Genomic DNA, 17,103 nt, shown 5'->3' with positions numbered 1-17,103 from the left:
ACTATGGTATCCATGATGAGGTAAGCTCTACCACCTAGTGATGAAATGCATAAAGGAACGTGGCTAAAGTCACAACTTGATGGGGTTGGACCTAAGGCATAAATATGGAACTGGTGGTCAAAATTCAATGAGGATGATGATAATGACCTACCCCTATATGTCAGGTTCAAGAAAAACATACCAAAGTTCCATGGATGTTGCAATACAAAACACCACCTTATCTTGTAAAAATTTTCCAGAAATACTAGACCCATGGTTAAATCACAAAATGAATGACATAAAACATGGATGAGGTAAAAACAAGAGCATATTTTTTTATTTTGTGAATTTTATAATTTTTGTGTGCTTTTCGCATAAAGAAGGCATGATAAATACTCACATCAAACAAAAATGAAAAAAGAGATAAAGCATCACACTTCTATGTACAATATGTACAAATGTGGCACAATCAAGTAGGTCATGATAGAGCGTGCCCATAGCCAGGCACAGGCCAAGAGTTTCAATATGAAATCTCATGGAAAGTGAGGGAACCATATGGCTCACTCATGTGGGGCGATGCCAAAGGAAATCAAACTTCCCATTCTGGAAAGGTTGACCATGACAAGGACATTTGAACATAGTCATGCTCCCAAAATTAAACTCAAGACATAAGGGAGGATCAAGACATAAATGGTATAAAGGATTCTTATAAAGAGATGGAGAGAAGTTGGAAAATTTATTGGAAATTTTAGCATTAGAAACCCAATACTTGACTTGTACCATGGGTGGAACTTCCAAGGAGGGCGGACGATATGCCCCTTGGGTTGACTCAAGATCTATGTTTCCAAGCTATACATGTTTCAAATTAGGAATACTAGAGGAAAGAAGAGGCATAATCTCCTTAGGTTTATCAACAGATGAATCCATGACATCTACGTTGACTAGTTGGGGATATTTTTCATCAAGGGAGTCATGTGGAATAGGTAGAGGGGTGGCCCATGTGGAAAAGGAACCTTGTCATATTCCATATTGGGAAGGAGTTTCTTACCAGTGTCAGTACGTACTGAAGGGACTATGTGAGAGGTAATATTTTCCACAACAGGTGGAGGAGGATGCTCAATAGCTTGATCAACTTCCATAGAATCAAGTGACACCACCCACAAATTAGGAGGTATATGGGTTCCACACATTTCAAAATAGATCATGTGTATAGGGGTTTTAGAAGAGGATGAAGGAATGTCGGGCAGTGGTAATTGAGAAAAAAATTCCCATAAGAGATGATATTTTGAATAACCCCATCCCAACACTTTGAAACTAACTAGGGTTATCTCCCACAGGTGGGACTGAATTCCCCTTAGTGGAAATTTGGGTCAATGGCATGCAATATTCAAACTAAACAATGGTAAAAATATTTCCCTCATGAGGAAATAAAAGGAAATAGAACATAGACAAGACTACTGCGGTAATGGAATAGAACCAACTACAACCAATGAGGAGGATATAATTCAAAGGAGGATCGATGACTTCAACATCAACATAAACAATTTTACCACTTAACTCAATGGAAAACTTGGGAAGAACCCCCTTATGTACAAAGTTGTGTCCATTAAGGATTGAAGAGTAGTATTGGACATGGCAAGCATTGGAGAGCCAAGAGCCTTCCAGTAGGATGCCAACATGACACAAGTGGAATAACTTTCATCCACCAAAGTGTGATGAATATTCTTATGAAATACATGCATGATAATCTAAAAAGTGATTTGGTGGGAAATTCAGAGAAGCCTTGTAAAAATTAAACACAATGAGGCTTGAGTTAGATAGGTATTCTCCAACAATCGCAGATAACAAGGACTTACGATACTGAGGACAACTTTATGAAACCTCCAAGGAAGACATGGCACAAGGATCCTCGAAAATATCTTCAACCATACTATTGTGTTGAGCAGCCCGGGAATAAGGGTTGTGTGTTGTCTTATGAATGACACCATTAGGGTGGTGCTCCAGGGGGATATTGGGTCTTGAACTTTTGGAGTCGTTTTGAGGCCCTAAACAACGTGTTTTGGGAAAATAACTTGTAATGACTATGATTTTTCAACTCTGTATTCATTGTCAACAGTTGTAGTCCTCATATCGATCTTTCTAACGAGGTATCATATGTGTCAAATGGAGATCGTATGCCAATGTTACAACCCTGGGAAGTTGCTGTACCAATTTACCCTAACGAGACCCATAGTTTTCCGTTTCATCTCATAGGGTTAGGTTTTTGGATGTTTTGGATTTTCCATTACTTCTGAATAATAAATAGGCTCTTGGAGACATTGTATTGACTATTCGGTGTTGAACAAGATCACTATCTAGAATAGGTACCCAATCCCACGGATTGATGACCTCCTCGACCAACTTAAGGGGGCCAAATATTTTAGCAAGATCGAATTGAAGTCTAGATATCACCAGGTACCAATCGAACCCTATGATATGTGGAAGACATCCTTCAAAGCCAAGGAGGGCCTTTTCGAGTGGCTAGTTATGCCTTTTGGGTTCACAAATGCTCTTGCAACCTTCATGAGGCTAATGGATGACATCTTGCGGCCATTCACCAACTCATTTGTAGTGGTATACTTAGATGACATCCTAATATTTAGCCATAGTTGGGAAGAAAACCTCCACCACATCCGACAAGTTCTCCAAACACTGCTACAACACAAGCTATATGCCAACTTGAAGAAATGCACTTTTGGCATGACCCAGGTTCAGTATTTGGGATACATTATTAATGAATGGGGGGTGCATGCGGGTCTAGCTAGGATCTAAGTCATTCAGGATTACCTAGCCCCAACCAATTTGACAGAGCTCTATATCTTTCTAGGCCATGCCAATTTCTACTGCGGGATCATGTTGGGGTTCTCTCATATCACTTGGACCTTGAGTCAAGTCACCAAGGGAGGAGCGAAAGAAAAATTATTTTGTTCTGAATCTCAGCAAAAGGTCTTCACAGAGTTGAAACATCGCCTCCGCTCTACACCAGTTCCAACATTACCATAATGGAACCAACCATTTTATATCGAGACAGATGCCTCTAACTATTCTATTGGGGAAGTCCTTACTCAATAGGGGCATCTAGTGGCATATCACAGCGAGATACTTTCAGACACAGTATGGAAGTATCCCACTTATGAAAAAGAGATGTATTCCATTGTGTAGGCCATTTGAAAATGGAATCATTACATTTTTGGGAAGGAAACGATCATGCACACAAACCACCAACCCCTACAGTGCATACAGACACAAGGGAAGTTGTAGAATGATCTCCATCAGAAGTGTTACACATACCTGCAACAATTCCATTTGAATATCAAGTACAAGAAGGGAAGAACCAATAATGTTGTAGACTGCCTCAGCCAGCCACTGATCATGGCATTAACCACTATGCTAAACTCTTATAGGCATGAGACTTCTGATTGGCCACTTCTCTACAAAAGCAACCTACAATTCGGCCACACATAATAGATGCTTTTGGAGGGTTAGCAAGTTCAAAATTTTTACTTCCAAGATGCACTCTTATTCCACCAGGGAAACCTTTGTGTTCCTTCAAGCGAGCATGCCAATATGATTGGGGAAGCACACTACAATCGGGTTGTTGGGCATTTCAGGGTTGAGAAAACAGTGGCAATACTGCACAAGTATTTCTATTGGTCGAATATTCAACAAGATGTCAAGAAGTACATCATATCCTACACTGCTTGTGCCATTGCCAAAATTCCCATCAAGAACAAGGCCCTTATACTCCATTATCTATCCCTAGTCGACCTTGGGAATCCATTTCCATGGATTACATGTGAGGGCTTTCTTTTACTAAGCATGGAAACAATTGCTTTTCATGGTCATCGACAAATTCTCAAATATGGCCATTATGGCAAATTGCAAGAAGAATGTCACAACAGAAGCCACTGCTAAACTCTTCTTTCAACGAGTATGGGTACACTCTGGGATCCCACAGTCTATCATCTCAGATTAGGATAGCAGGTTCCTCAGTACATTTTTGTCTAGTCTCTGGTTGATGCTAGACACCAGGCTCACTAAGTCCACAACTTTCCATCCACAAACTGATGGCGAGAGATAGGTTGTCAACAGGATGATCATACACATTCTGTGCATGTACAACTCAAAGTATCCATGCATATGGGATGAGAGCCTCCAATATGCCCAACATAACTATAAATAGGCTCTCCATATCTTGATTGGCCACAACACTTTTCAGGTGGGCTTGGGATTCCAGCCACTATGTCCCATTCATGTGGCCATACTATTTGCAACTACTTAGGCAGAGTTGGCTCATGTCCAGTATTAAGCTGACAAGGAAAACAACTTCATTGCGCACATTCAACACATCCACAAATAGGTCCATGAAATTCTAGAGAAATCAAATGCCAAGTACATGCAACGGCATGATCAACATCAGGTGCCACATAAGTTTTAGGTAGGCAACAAAGTCTAGTTGCATTTGCATAAGGAATGCCTTATCGAAGCCTATTAGAAACTCAGACCACTCTGATATGGTCCTTACACCATTACCAAGGCTATGTGAGACAATGCATTTTAGCTAAGCATTCCCCCATTGCTTTTCCTGCACCCAGTGTTCAATGTGGACCACCATCAACCATACTTCCCACCATTGTTGGACACATCACACATTATAGAACAACTCACACCTACATAGTTAAATCTAGACTGCATGGAACAAGCCACAATTGATAGAATCATGGACATACAGATCAATAACACCCAACAATAAAGAATCCAACTATATCGAGTTATCAAAGCAGGTCAACTCCTTCACCAGGGCAAGTGGATGACCACATACCAAGTTCAGTAGAAGTTTCCTCATCTCATGGCGGAACTCAACGCAATGGGGACCATTTCTTCCTAAGGGGGGACGAATGATCCAGATGGATATTTGTGCACACCCACCTATTCCACTTGGACCCCTGCCATTATTTCTTTTAGTTTTTTAGTTTCCTTAATTGTAGTACAATTTACTGTTTTGGGCAGTTTTTCAGGTTCAAAGTTCTTAAGCCGTTTTGAGGCCCTAAATGATGTTTTTTGGGAAAATCACCAAAGGAAAATATGAGCTTTGAAATTAATATTCATGATTAACGGTTGTATTCCTTAGATAGATATTTCTAATAAGGTATGATACACGTCAAATGAAGATTGTATGAAAAAGTTATGACCCCTGGAATTTGATGTACCAATTTACCCCAACGGGGCCCATAGTTTGGTGTTTCATTTCCTAGCGTTAGGTTTTCAGATTTTTTGGGTTTTCCATCTCAATAATAAATACCCCCTCAAGCCTCATTGTAACATAGTTTAGAGGCATGTAGCCACCACATCTCTTCTCAGAGATATGCTACCATCGCCCGAGGTAGTCTTATTTCCGTTCTATTTGTAAGCATATTTTAGTTTTTGATATTAATGAAATGAAGTGTTATTTCTACTACATATTTGTATTTATGGTTATATTTGTAATTTGTTGCGTTCCTTTTTAAATTCAGATCAGGGGGCAATAAACTGGTTCCACAGGATTATAGAATGTGAGAGCTATAGTGGGAGTAGGTGGAGTGGGTGAGTCTTTAGGAGAACTCAACTTAGGAACATCATACGACTTAGCTCACGTGGTCACTTTCACATCTTCTTTGCACATAATGATATATGAACTATTGGGAGGATGCGAAAACAACCCCTTGTTGCCTCCTTGAGAAGGTGGAGGAGGTTGGGCAACCATTTGTTTCTATGGTTGTGCAGGAAATGGAAGAGTTAAAACGACATGATGTTGGGTATATTGCGGTGGTGCAAGAAGCCCATGAAATTCATCCATTCGAGGGAATTAATGAGTAAGATGTTCACCTTGACAAATGTTACAAGGGAATTTAATTCTATGATGGCATTCAATAGTGCCCCCTCCCTGACTCGAAGGATTTGGTTGAGTATCCTAGGAAGTTTTATTTATTTGTTTGTTCTTCTTCTTAATATTTTTATCATCAATCTATTGGTTGTTCTTAGGTTGAGTGGAATTCATCGTAATAACATTGTTGGAATGCTCAGAAGAAGGTGCTTTAGTAGAGACAGACACACTTACTAGCACTTCCTATGTAATTATCAAGTGCCCAAGTTGAGAATTAAGTTGGCTCACAGAATCATAAACAAACCTAATCACACCATCAATGTGTGGGTCAGGAGCAAGTTTGGGTGTGTCAATGGAAAGGTTAGGAGAATTCGGTAGTACTTTGTAAAGTGTACTCACCTGTGAGTAAATCATATCAAGTTATTGGGTAGCTAAGATGGATTTCTCCTCAATGACCACTCTAAACATTGACACGTCTTTGGATATCCAAGGTCGTAAATATCGAATGAACCATTTACGCAATATCTCATTAGGAAGCTTGGTTCTTACCAATCACTTTTGATGATGCCACTCATGGATATTATCAAAAATCAATGTGGCATCATCTTGCTTGAAATTTGACAAGAGGTCAGAATCGATATCAAACCTCGTAGGAAACTTAAAATGTGTCAAGAAGGTTTGAGCTAGAGACAAAAAATCACTGCAGGATGTTGTGGCCAATTCAATGTACCATTTGGAAGCATCCCCCATCAAAGTCTGTTGGAACAAGCAAAGTTTAATAAAATTGTCTACCAAAGAATTAGATGAACATCATAGGTGATAAGTGGTAATATGAGTAGAAAAATTCTCTCCAAGCTTTCCTTCAAACCTGGGTATATCAGAAGGCAATTTGGTGGACATAGGTGGTGACTAGGCATCATGTCTAATGGGGTCATTAGTTAACTTAGCCAAATTCAGTAAACCAAGAGAAGAAAAAAATGGATTATGAAGTTGACTAAACGGTTCATAGGCATGAGAACTACCCAACCAACCTTGAGGTCCTCTCATATAAGGATTGTGATGCATGGAGTGTTGGTGAAGTAATGGGCTCACCCTGACATATGAATGTTGCAGGCCAGAATGCCTAGTTTAAGGATTCTTCCCCCTAGGGTATGTGCCCTAGAAACAAAATCACCCCCAAGAGCATGAATTATCACAACATTGTAACCAATAGGATGAGAAAGATCATCCTGTGGAGTAGAACCGACATAAGGAAAATAACTAGTATGGGTGATGATACCAGAAACAGGGATTCCTCCAGGTAAACTATCCCCTCCAAGAAAATTATTGGTAAGTGGCACCCCTCAACAATGAACTATATTAGCTTTACGACATGCTAGAAGCAATGTTTCACCTAGGTGGACTAGGAAAAACTAATGATCGCCCCCAGACATTTCCAGAAGTAACCACATTCATCAGAGGAAAAGGAATCATTGGTTGAGAAAATTTTGGTGAAAAGACTCCTAACCCTATCGGATGACTAGGAGGAATTACCATGGTTGGTGTAGAAGATGGATTAGGCACGGAAACATTCGGGAAATTAGTGGGAGATATAGATGAAATTGGTGGGATTCCCCAAGAAGATGTGAGAGGTGTAGATGGAGGAGTAGATATGGACCCACTAATAAATGGCAATGATGACATGGTAGCTGACACTGTTGATGGAGAAGATAACGAGGTGCCAAACTCCACCATAGGGTAGAAAAATGAAAAATGTATGAAATTATAAGCAGGTGTAGAAATGTTAGAGTTCAACTGCAACAACTTAGGTCCTAGTCGATTGGTTAAAGGTGGATTGGTAGGAGAAAAAGAATCATCTGCCAAAGTCTCAATAAAGATCAAATCACTACCAAAAGGACCAGGTATAGAATCTAAAACTATGTTGATCTAAGCCTTGAGCACCGACATGCACTCTCTATGTAGGAGTGATAAGTCCACCTCATTTAAGAGGTAAACTATGAATACAATATGACTAATGGTAGATAAATTTAGTGAGGGTGAAAAATTATAAATTAACACAATTATGTTATTACAAACACCCTAAGGCCAAAGCTACTGACTCAAACAATTAAAAACACACTAGAAACATCCTAAAAGATAATCACACAAAACCAAAATACAAAGAAGCTGGCAGTGGAATAGTTATACTAGCAACTTGCTTCCCCTCCATTTTAGCTGTGAACTCAGTCCAAGTGCCCTCACCAGGCATGGAACACCCCTCAAGAGGGATGCAAATGTATGACTAATATTTGTCCCATGTACAGAGAAGACGACCTCGACCCTCGACCTGTGTATGATCCCTAAAACTTAGGCCACTATGGTCACCACCACCAATAACACGTCCATGGAAGACACTCGTAGTCCAAATCAACATGCAAGGGTAGGACACTTAACCCAAAGAGATAAGACAAAAACCCCCTTGAGATTTTACTACCAAGTGGTCCCAAAGTGCTACAAAAAAATTCTAATAATATTGTTTGTATGTGTCAAAATTCCGCTATATCGCGTCACCCAAAACTAACAAATATGGGTCATGTCACCTCACCCAACCCAAGTGTGACCTCGTACTTAACCCTCTTGTTAGAAGGGCTTCCTAGAAGGAACTACTGGAAGTGGACTTATATCCCTACTACAAGATGCTAAAATTGTTTTGTAGTGTTGGAGCAGTTAACTCACACTCCTATCTGCAAGACCCTAACCTAAGCTAGTGTTAGTGTACTACCAGTAAAAGTAAAAGAAAAATCTACTTTCTTTTCTTATCATATTAATGTTAAGTGGTTGTTACTTACATAGTTGGGATGCAGCGTGAAACTTAGATGGTGTGAATGACTCTTGTTAGTAACACTAATGCATATATATATAAATTTTTCTTTTCACTTCAATGAATTCTAACTACATGATGGTAATATTTTTTCACAACACACGAATGCCTATGATGATGCACATCTCACTAAGTTCTTGAATGAAAATAATGCAAATTTATAATTTATTGACCCAAAAGCCAATCAAAAGTGAGAAAACAATGGAAAATAGACCAAAGAAAAGTACCCAAGCTAGAACACCAAACACTTTAAAAGCGTCACAACTAGGAAAATAAAACAAAAAAGAAAATACACTCAAGCAATCGAAAAGAAAGGCAAAAGTTCAAAAGGAGGGAAATTTCAACAAGCTAGGGATGTAGCACAATGTCTCAACAAAGGCCAATGTTCTACAAAGGTGAAAACCAGACCCTAGAGGTAGGAAGGCCTAAAAAATATCACATGAGGGTGATAAGAAGCAATGGAAACACGCTCAAAATACCTTTTCTAGATGAATACACTACCAATCACAACACCACCAATTGTGACAAAAATAATCAAGAAAAAACAAGGATCACTCAAAAATAAGTGACACAAGTGCAAAAAGGGCACAAAGATCTGAAAGTGAGATACATAATAGGTCTAAATAGTCACTAAAAACAACCAATCATATCTAAAAATGAGATCTAGAGGAAAAAACCAAGCTTCAACTAAAAACACCCAAAAAATCACCGAGAACACCTTGAAAGATAAGAGTGATGGAAGACCCCAACTAAATTGATCAAATATGGATCAAACCACATAGAAACAATAGATGAATAACAACAGAAAACCATAGACCCAACATATGTCCAATAGATCAGAAAAGGAATAAGAGGATACAAGCTTAAAATAAGCCAAAAACTTCTATGAAATAAAACCATTCCAAATCAATGAAATGGGACACTAGAAAACAAATCTATGCCAGAACTAGCGAGCAAACAAAAGACCAACTTAGATCCAGAATAGAGAAAAACTTTCCAGAGGGGAAGACTTGATTTTTCAGGGCTAATAGAGTAGTTGTGTAGATCAACCATGCAAAACAAGTATGGTTGCTCTGATAAAAGGGAAAGCTAGTGATCAAAAAGTTAAATTCGTTTGTTTCTAGATTTGTGTGAGTGATTGGGGAAAAAATAGACCATCTAACTTCAATCGGCCATAAAATACTTATACATGTATGTTTTTAGTGTTTTTTTTTTGGGATGAAATTCCAAGAGGAATCGAGTTGTATTATCAATTTAATCAAATTTTGTATAGAAAATTTCACACTTTGATTTTAGACTAATGATATGTTATTCTCTCATATAAAAAACAAAAACAAAACTCTAGATCTAAGATCAACTCACATCTAAAGCAATTAAAACCATTGGAGATCAAAATGAATCTAAAAAAATACAGAGAAATCAACGCGAACAATAGAAAACCAAAAATCATAAAGAAGAAGAGGATACTTAAAAACAAAGAGGGAAAAAGAAAAAAACTCTCAATTAAAGCACCAATTTTGCTGTTGTAAATTCTACATGCAAGGAGTTATTTTTGCATGATCTCATGCCCAATTGAGATCAGCGGACAACAAAGGAGAATGGCTAAGATAATCTAATAATAGTCCCCAAGCTAGTTGGCCATGAATTCAGTTTCGATGCAATTTTTAATGCTACAAAGTATAAGAAAGTACCTCGCCTCCTTGTAGGTTGGTGAAGGGTTTTAGGTCTGATGCAAAATCATTGCACTCCAATCAAGCAATCACTTTCATCCACTCCTAATTGAAATCTTGCACTCAAACACAACCAAACAAAGATGACAAGTGATCTTCCACAAAATATCGTCAACTTAAAACATCTAGACATCACACATATCAATTACTGTAAAATTGATATAAGGGGAAGTAACATATATTTGTTAGTAACCATATAAGTGAAAGTACATCAATATACCTTCCTGCAAAGGATATCCTCTCCTTAATCTTGTAGCATGGCCACCTCTCCCAGTAGATATTTCACACTATAGTTTGGATACTTAGTCTAACCCCCTTTCTTCTTAGTGAGATTATATAGGCTCATTGTGTCCCGCAGGAGAATGTATCTAGACACCTAGGGGTTTGAAATGTTTTGAAACTTCTACAATAATGGGCCCCTAGCCAAGTCATACATAAGTGAATCAAGTTGATATGTTTGGGAATGACAAACTCTAGAAACCTTTTCCATAATTATGAGATTTTTTCTCAGTTATCTCAATTATGAAATAATCATTATCTCATAATTATAATATTTTGGCAAATTAATTATGAGAAATAACTCAATGATTTAATTCTACCCTTTTATCATGGGATAAATCTCACATAAGTAAAAGAAAAGATGAAAAGGGATGCATTTTAGCAAACAACTAAGGTAACTTGATATTAGATTTCTCTCACTACAATGGAGTGGAAAATAGGGTTATAAAAAATATTTCTTTTCCAAATTTTATATAAGCCAAATCTATGACCATGAATTATAAAACTTAGGCTTCTAGGTGCTCTAATACACAACCATTTTGAGGATTTCAGTGATCATTCCATAATAATTGAATTCATAACTTTTTTTCCAAATTTACATAGTGAAATTTTATCAAACACTTAGTCTATGACAAGTAAATTTATTTCTCTACAAGCTCTACTTACTGGCTAATATAGCCCTAGTTCTATAACCATGGCTTTGATATCACTTTGTAACATACCAAACCACTCTTGTGTGTTAATGGGGTAGTTGCATTAATCAAATTGCTTTGATCTATATTAAAATATTTCTCTAATTCCTTTTGTAATTTTCATAGTCATCTAACAAACTTGGTATCTACCTTATAAGATATGATATACTAATTACTTCTTTGAAATTACTTATGCATGCAACATAGGGAATGTAACCCATGTTTACACAATTAATTCATGTGTGATTATATATGTGTATTTAAATATGAAAAAACATCATTCCAATTTATATTATGCTTAATACTCAATTAATAATATCACAAAATTAAATTGAACATAATAATCATTTCATTGTAACACTTATATTTATGAAGTAAACACTAATTTATTATAGACATTGGTTGTTGTACCCAACTTGAGGCTTTCTTGTAGTTAATATATTAAAAAAATGTAACCCCTAAGATTGGGCTATAAATCCACATAGATAAATTTATCTTATGGCTAGTCTAATCCTCTTACTCTACCCAATTCATAGAATATTCACTTTTATCACTCTAATGAAGTCCTAACTCACCATATTTTTTTCCTCTTTATCCTACACAAGCCAAATAAAGTTACATCCTTCTCCACCACATGCTCCCCTTGGTTTTCCCACTTCCTTTTCGACTTGAACATAGACTGGACTAATAATATCATTGATATGACTAAATATATTCTTAAGTATGGTTAATTTCCTCATTGGCATTGGTTTTCCTTCCACATCACTACATTTTCTCACATAATCTGCATAACAAGAATAACTAGCAATCTGCTATAGTTATAACAACTTGGATTTTCTGAATGCTTCCCTTAGAGTTATGGGACAATCCATGTGCATAACTAAAAGTATTTGAATATGTATGCATACTGAAAACTCACCACACAACCCCTAGTAAGCTCACAAAAATCACTTGCAACTCATCAAAGATGGTTGGTATGACATTGGCTAACATAATCAAATAATTTAGTATAGAAATGAAAAACTATAATTTGGTTGTGGCCAATTTAAGCTCCCTCTTTTCTTTTCTCTTGACTGGATTCATAGTCCCTCATGTTTTTTTCTTCCTTGTCTTTAATGGGTGATGTACTTTTATTATTAATTTTCAATGTACAATATTTACATATCACATTGCTTTCCCTTAGTTGTTTATTACAAAAATTCATTACTAAACCAAGGATCAAAACTAGGGTATTACATCTCCCATATCCATCAAGGCTTTGAACATGGAGCATGTGATATGTTTTGAAAGAAAAAGAACCATCTATAGGGTTTCCATCACCTACCACTCAATACCCACCAATTTGTAACTATTTAAATAATGTTAGCATTAATAATAAAAGTTAGATGTTATAATCCTACTAATATTAAAAATTTATAATCTCCATAATTTCCATGGATGTTAAAACCTTAATTGGTATTACACAATAAAGTATTGAATATTTTCGTTGCATTCATTTTTAATAATTATTATTATTATTTATCTTAGATAATCACACATGAAAAAGAGAATTGCATAATGTACTTAAAGTAAAATCATGTAGTAGTTGACAACATGGTTATAATATATTTATAGATACATTAACATATTATAATATCTTTTGCAGGATGCTACAAACCACAAGGTCAAATTTCAACTGCAATATCCAAATCAAAACTGTATTACAATTTTGAAACATTACGAACTATGACGAATAATTTCAACCCCACAAACAAAATTGGTGAAGGCGGATTTGGTTCAGTCTATAAGGTAATTTCCATATCTATTTTATACCATTTATTTTTTAAAGACATTGATAATTTTACAACTTCATTCAAAAAAAATATTGGACGTGTTGGCAGGGAGTTACGGTAGATGGTAGACAAATTGCTGTGAAGAGATTATTTGCCAATGAAGAAGATAGTGTGAGTCAGTTCTTTAATGAAGTGAATTTGATAAGTTGTGTTCAACATAAAAACCTAGTCAAACTTCTTGGTTGTAGCGTGGATGGCCCCAAAAAACTCTTGGTCTACGAATACCTTCCTAACAAAAGCCTTGATCACTTTATATTTGGTAATATTTCTTCTCTATAAGTTGTTTTTCCTTACAATAAATATCTAAATGTTAGGAATTATTAATTATTTTGTTTATATTTTAATTATTTGAGATATAATTGTGCTTTGCAACAGTTGAAAACATGGGAAACATACTAGATTGGAAAAGGAGGTTTGACATTATATTAGGAATTGCGAGTGGGCTATCTTATCTCCACCAAGAATCAGATATACACATCATACACCGAGATATAAAATCTAGTAATATTCTATTAGACGACCATTTCAAGCCTAAAATTGCAGATTTTGGGTTGGTTAGATACTTCTCAGATGATCAAACTCATCTTAGCACAAGAATCGTTGGAACAAGGTGAGAATAAATTTAATGATTATCACTAAAAGAAAAAAATCACTCTTGATAAAAAAATGTGGCTAATACTTTCTTTTTTGTTTTGACAGAGGTTACATGGCACCAGAATATCTCGTTCATGGTCATTTGACAGAAAAGGTTGATGTTTATTCTTTTGGGGTGCTAGTCCTTGAGATTATTAGTGGCATACGGAATAAACCCCCTATGCACACAAATGACATGCCATCTCTCTTAACAATGGTAATGGACTAATCATATTCATAATATTCATTTATTCTTAAAATAAATTTGCAATGATATCTAAATCTATAATATATGTTTGGTGCAGGTTTGGAATTGTTATCTATCAAGCACTATTTCTAACATAATTGATCCCAACATACAAGAAAACTACCATGAGGAGGTATTACAAGTTGTTCATATAGCTCTTCTTTGCACACAAGCATCTGCAGCACTACGTCCTTCCATGTCCGAAGTTATCATGTTCCTCACTAGCAAATACGAAAATATTATAAAACCTAGTCCACCCCCCTTTATAGATGTCATTCCTTTACACCCAAACATTGATGCTAGTGTTGCACGAGGCCCTTCAAAATCAAACATTGGTATTGCTGCAAACCATTCACACTCAAATAATAACCCAATTACAGTCTCACATACATATTCAATTTCAAACATTGTTTCTTCCTCCCTTGCTCCAATGTCATTAAACACCATTTGAATGAGGTCTATTTGTCCAAGATGACAAAAGGAAATTGTTTCCAAGTGAGAAAATTACTTAATCCTACATGGATAGAGATTATTATATTTTACAAATAGTATGAACATATATTAATCTTCCTTAGAGAAGGGGTACAAATTAACTTTTTTTAGATTGACATGAGTTCATTGAAAACATATTTATTATTCTTGTATTAAAATGGGTTTAGAAAATGGAATGAATTGAAAAAATATTATGTATATGACATGCAATCTATGGATTTAGTATATATAAGTGCAAAAATATTAATGTGGACTTAATTCAACAGACGCTTAGATATTATTTTTTGAGAACATGAATGAATGAATGAGTAGGTTTGTTATCTTCCTCTCTTGTACCTTGCAATTGCAAATCCATTGGAAAATGTTATTTTCTTCATAAATTCCCAATTTGTACATTGGAAAATGTTATTTTCTTTAACAGTCTCTAATTTGTCGAATTGTTTTCAAGTGTGTCTTCATCTTTTAGAATTTAGTAGGAAAAATGTTCCCACAAACTTGGTTGTGAACTCCTATATACTTGATGATATCAATCAAGTATAACGTATTTGCCTAAATCTAAGGCTTTAGTATTTGAACATAACCTAGATAGATAATGTGACACTAAGAGTCCTACAATTAAGAGTTTGGTTTTCACAATGAAATATGTTATTATATATTAGAACACTTAGATGGGACTCAAAAATAATATTTTTCACATTCAAAAATCCCATTTGTTGTGTTGTTATTCTCTACTCCGTGGAGCCACATTAGTAAAATTAATTCAATAGGTTCAAGATATTTTACTAATATTCTAAATCCATTTGCACAATTTTACATTTTCATTATATATCTTGAGAATATGGTATATGGATGTGGATAGATCACTACCAACCCAGATGGAGTTCTGATATATTATCACTTAAAAAGAAAGTTGTAGGTGAAAAGAACAATTCTGAATAAATAAAAAAGTTAATATTAAAATGAAATTGGTTTAAAAATAAGAAAGTAGAGAAAAAGATGTCTGACTATTTAATTTAATAGAAAATAAAAACTAAATATTAAATAATAATTATTTACACAAAATAACATTACATTATTTCTTTACTTTAAAGAGCATTTGTAAAATCAAGGCCATCGAAAAATATAAACAGGGAACAACTCTATGCATAATTTATAAACCATGAAAAAACTAAGATTAGTTTATGCGATCTTATATTGTGGTATGTATCTACCTAAATATATCTTAGCTTTGAATTTGTAAAGTATTAAGAGGATACAAGTTTTTAAAGTGCAAATATTTTTAAGAGTGTAAAACTTGTCGAAAAATATAAACAGGGAACAACTCTATGCATAATTTATAAACCATGAAAAAACTAAGATAATTTATAAACCATGAAAAAACTAAGATTAGTTTATGCGATCTTATATTGTGGTATGTATCTACCTAAATATATCTTAGCTTTGAAATATATCTTAGCTTTGAATTTGTAAAGTATTAAGAGGATACAAGTTTTTAAAGTCCAAATATTTTTAAGAGTGTAAAACTTGACAAAGGGTTTGCATTTTTAAGATTTATTTTTTTTGGGTTTACGAAAATTTTAAATTAATATAGATATAGTTATATAACTAATTTTTATTGAAGCTTAAGAGGCATTTTTTGTATTTTAAATTATCATTTGGATTTTGAATATTAAAATCATAACTTAACTATGTTGATCTAGGTTTCTATCATGAATAATGGTTTTTGATAGAAATGATTGACATATAAAACTATTTATAGTATATTGTGTTTATTTGGTTTTGAAATTATTATAAAAACTTGTTATAATAACTATAGATTAAATCTTATGCTCAAACCTCTCCAAATCTTTTTAAGCTATTTAGGAAAACTATGAAATTGTAAAGTAAGTGTGAGTACAAAAGTGCCATGTTCAAATCCTTAGTTTCTTACTTGTGACTATGTGTTGGAGGATAACACAGTTCACCTAGGGTTTATAGTAGTAATAGTCAAAACTGACCCAAATCATGCAACACTAATAACAACCCTTTTTTTTATTCCTCTAATCAATCAATCAATAAATAAATAATAAATTATATCTTTGAAATTATATGTTATTTTTTTTGTTTTGCTCAAGGAGAAAAATGTACTTATAATTTGAATAGAATTTATATAAAAAAACGTTTTATTAGGACCTTTGATACTTACACATGGTAATATTATATTTAGTGTTTCAACGGTAGACTTTGACAACAATATTTCCCAATTTGAATTCAATAATTTTTCTAAGTCTATTATCATATAATGGATCTTATGCCTATCATATTGATGGGCCATATAGGATTATTATTTATTTTTTTATATATTTATCATTTATATTACCAATACTAAAAGTTGATTTTGCATCATGTGATGATGTGGTATGCTCTTCTTGAATTTTAAGTACACAACGGACAATAATAATTGTGGAAGAAGTATTA

General features: G+C 34.9%; 1 protein-coding gene across 1 annotated transcript in view; it reads left to right on the top strand.

The window, feature by feature from the left end:
* Positions 1-14,618, top strand: part of LOC149206405 (cysteine-rich receptor-like protein kinase 2) — a 35,517-nt gene extending 20,899 nt beyond the window's left edge. Inside the window, exons 3-7 of the mRNA XM_089397687.1 lie at positions 13,088-13,230; positions 13,323-13,533; positions 13,650-13,884; positions 13,974-14,124; positions 14,213-14,618. Of these exons, the coding sequence (XP_089253813.1) occupies positions 13,088-13,230; positions 13,323-13,533; positions 13,650-13,884; positions 13,974-14,124; positions 14,213-14,605 (1,133 nt within the window). The 3' untranslated portion in view covers positions 14,606-14,618. The remainder of the gene's footprint in view (positions 1-13,087; positions 13,231-13,322; positions 13,534-13,649; positions 13,885-13,973; positions 14,125-14,212) is intronic.
* Positions 14,619-17,103: the final 2,485 nt, after the last annotated feature.

This window comes from Pinus tabuliformis, chromosome 1_2 (genome assembly GCF_031772625.1).
Source record: "Pinus tabuliformis cultivar Carrire ecotype Pingquan chromosome 1_2, CPIR1, whole genome shotgun sequence".
NCBI classification, from domain to species: Eukaryota; Viridiplantae; Streptophyta; class Pinopsida; order Pinales; family Pinaceae; genus Pinus; species Pinus tabuliformis.
This window is presented reverse-complemented; position numbering and strand designations above follow the sequence as displayed.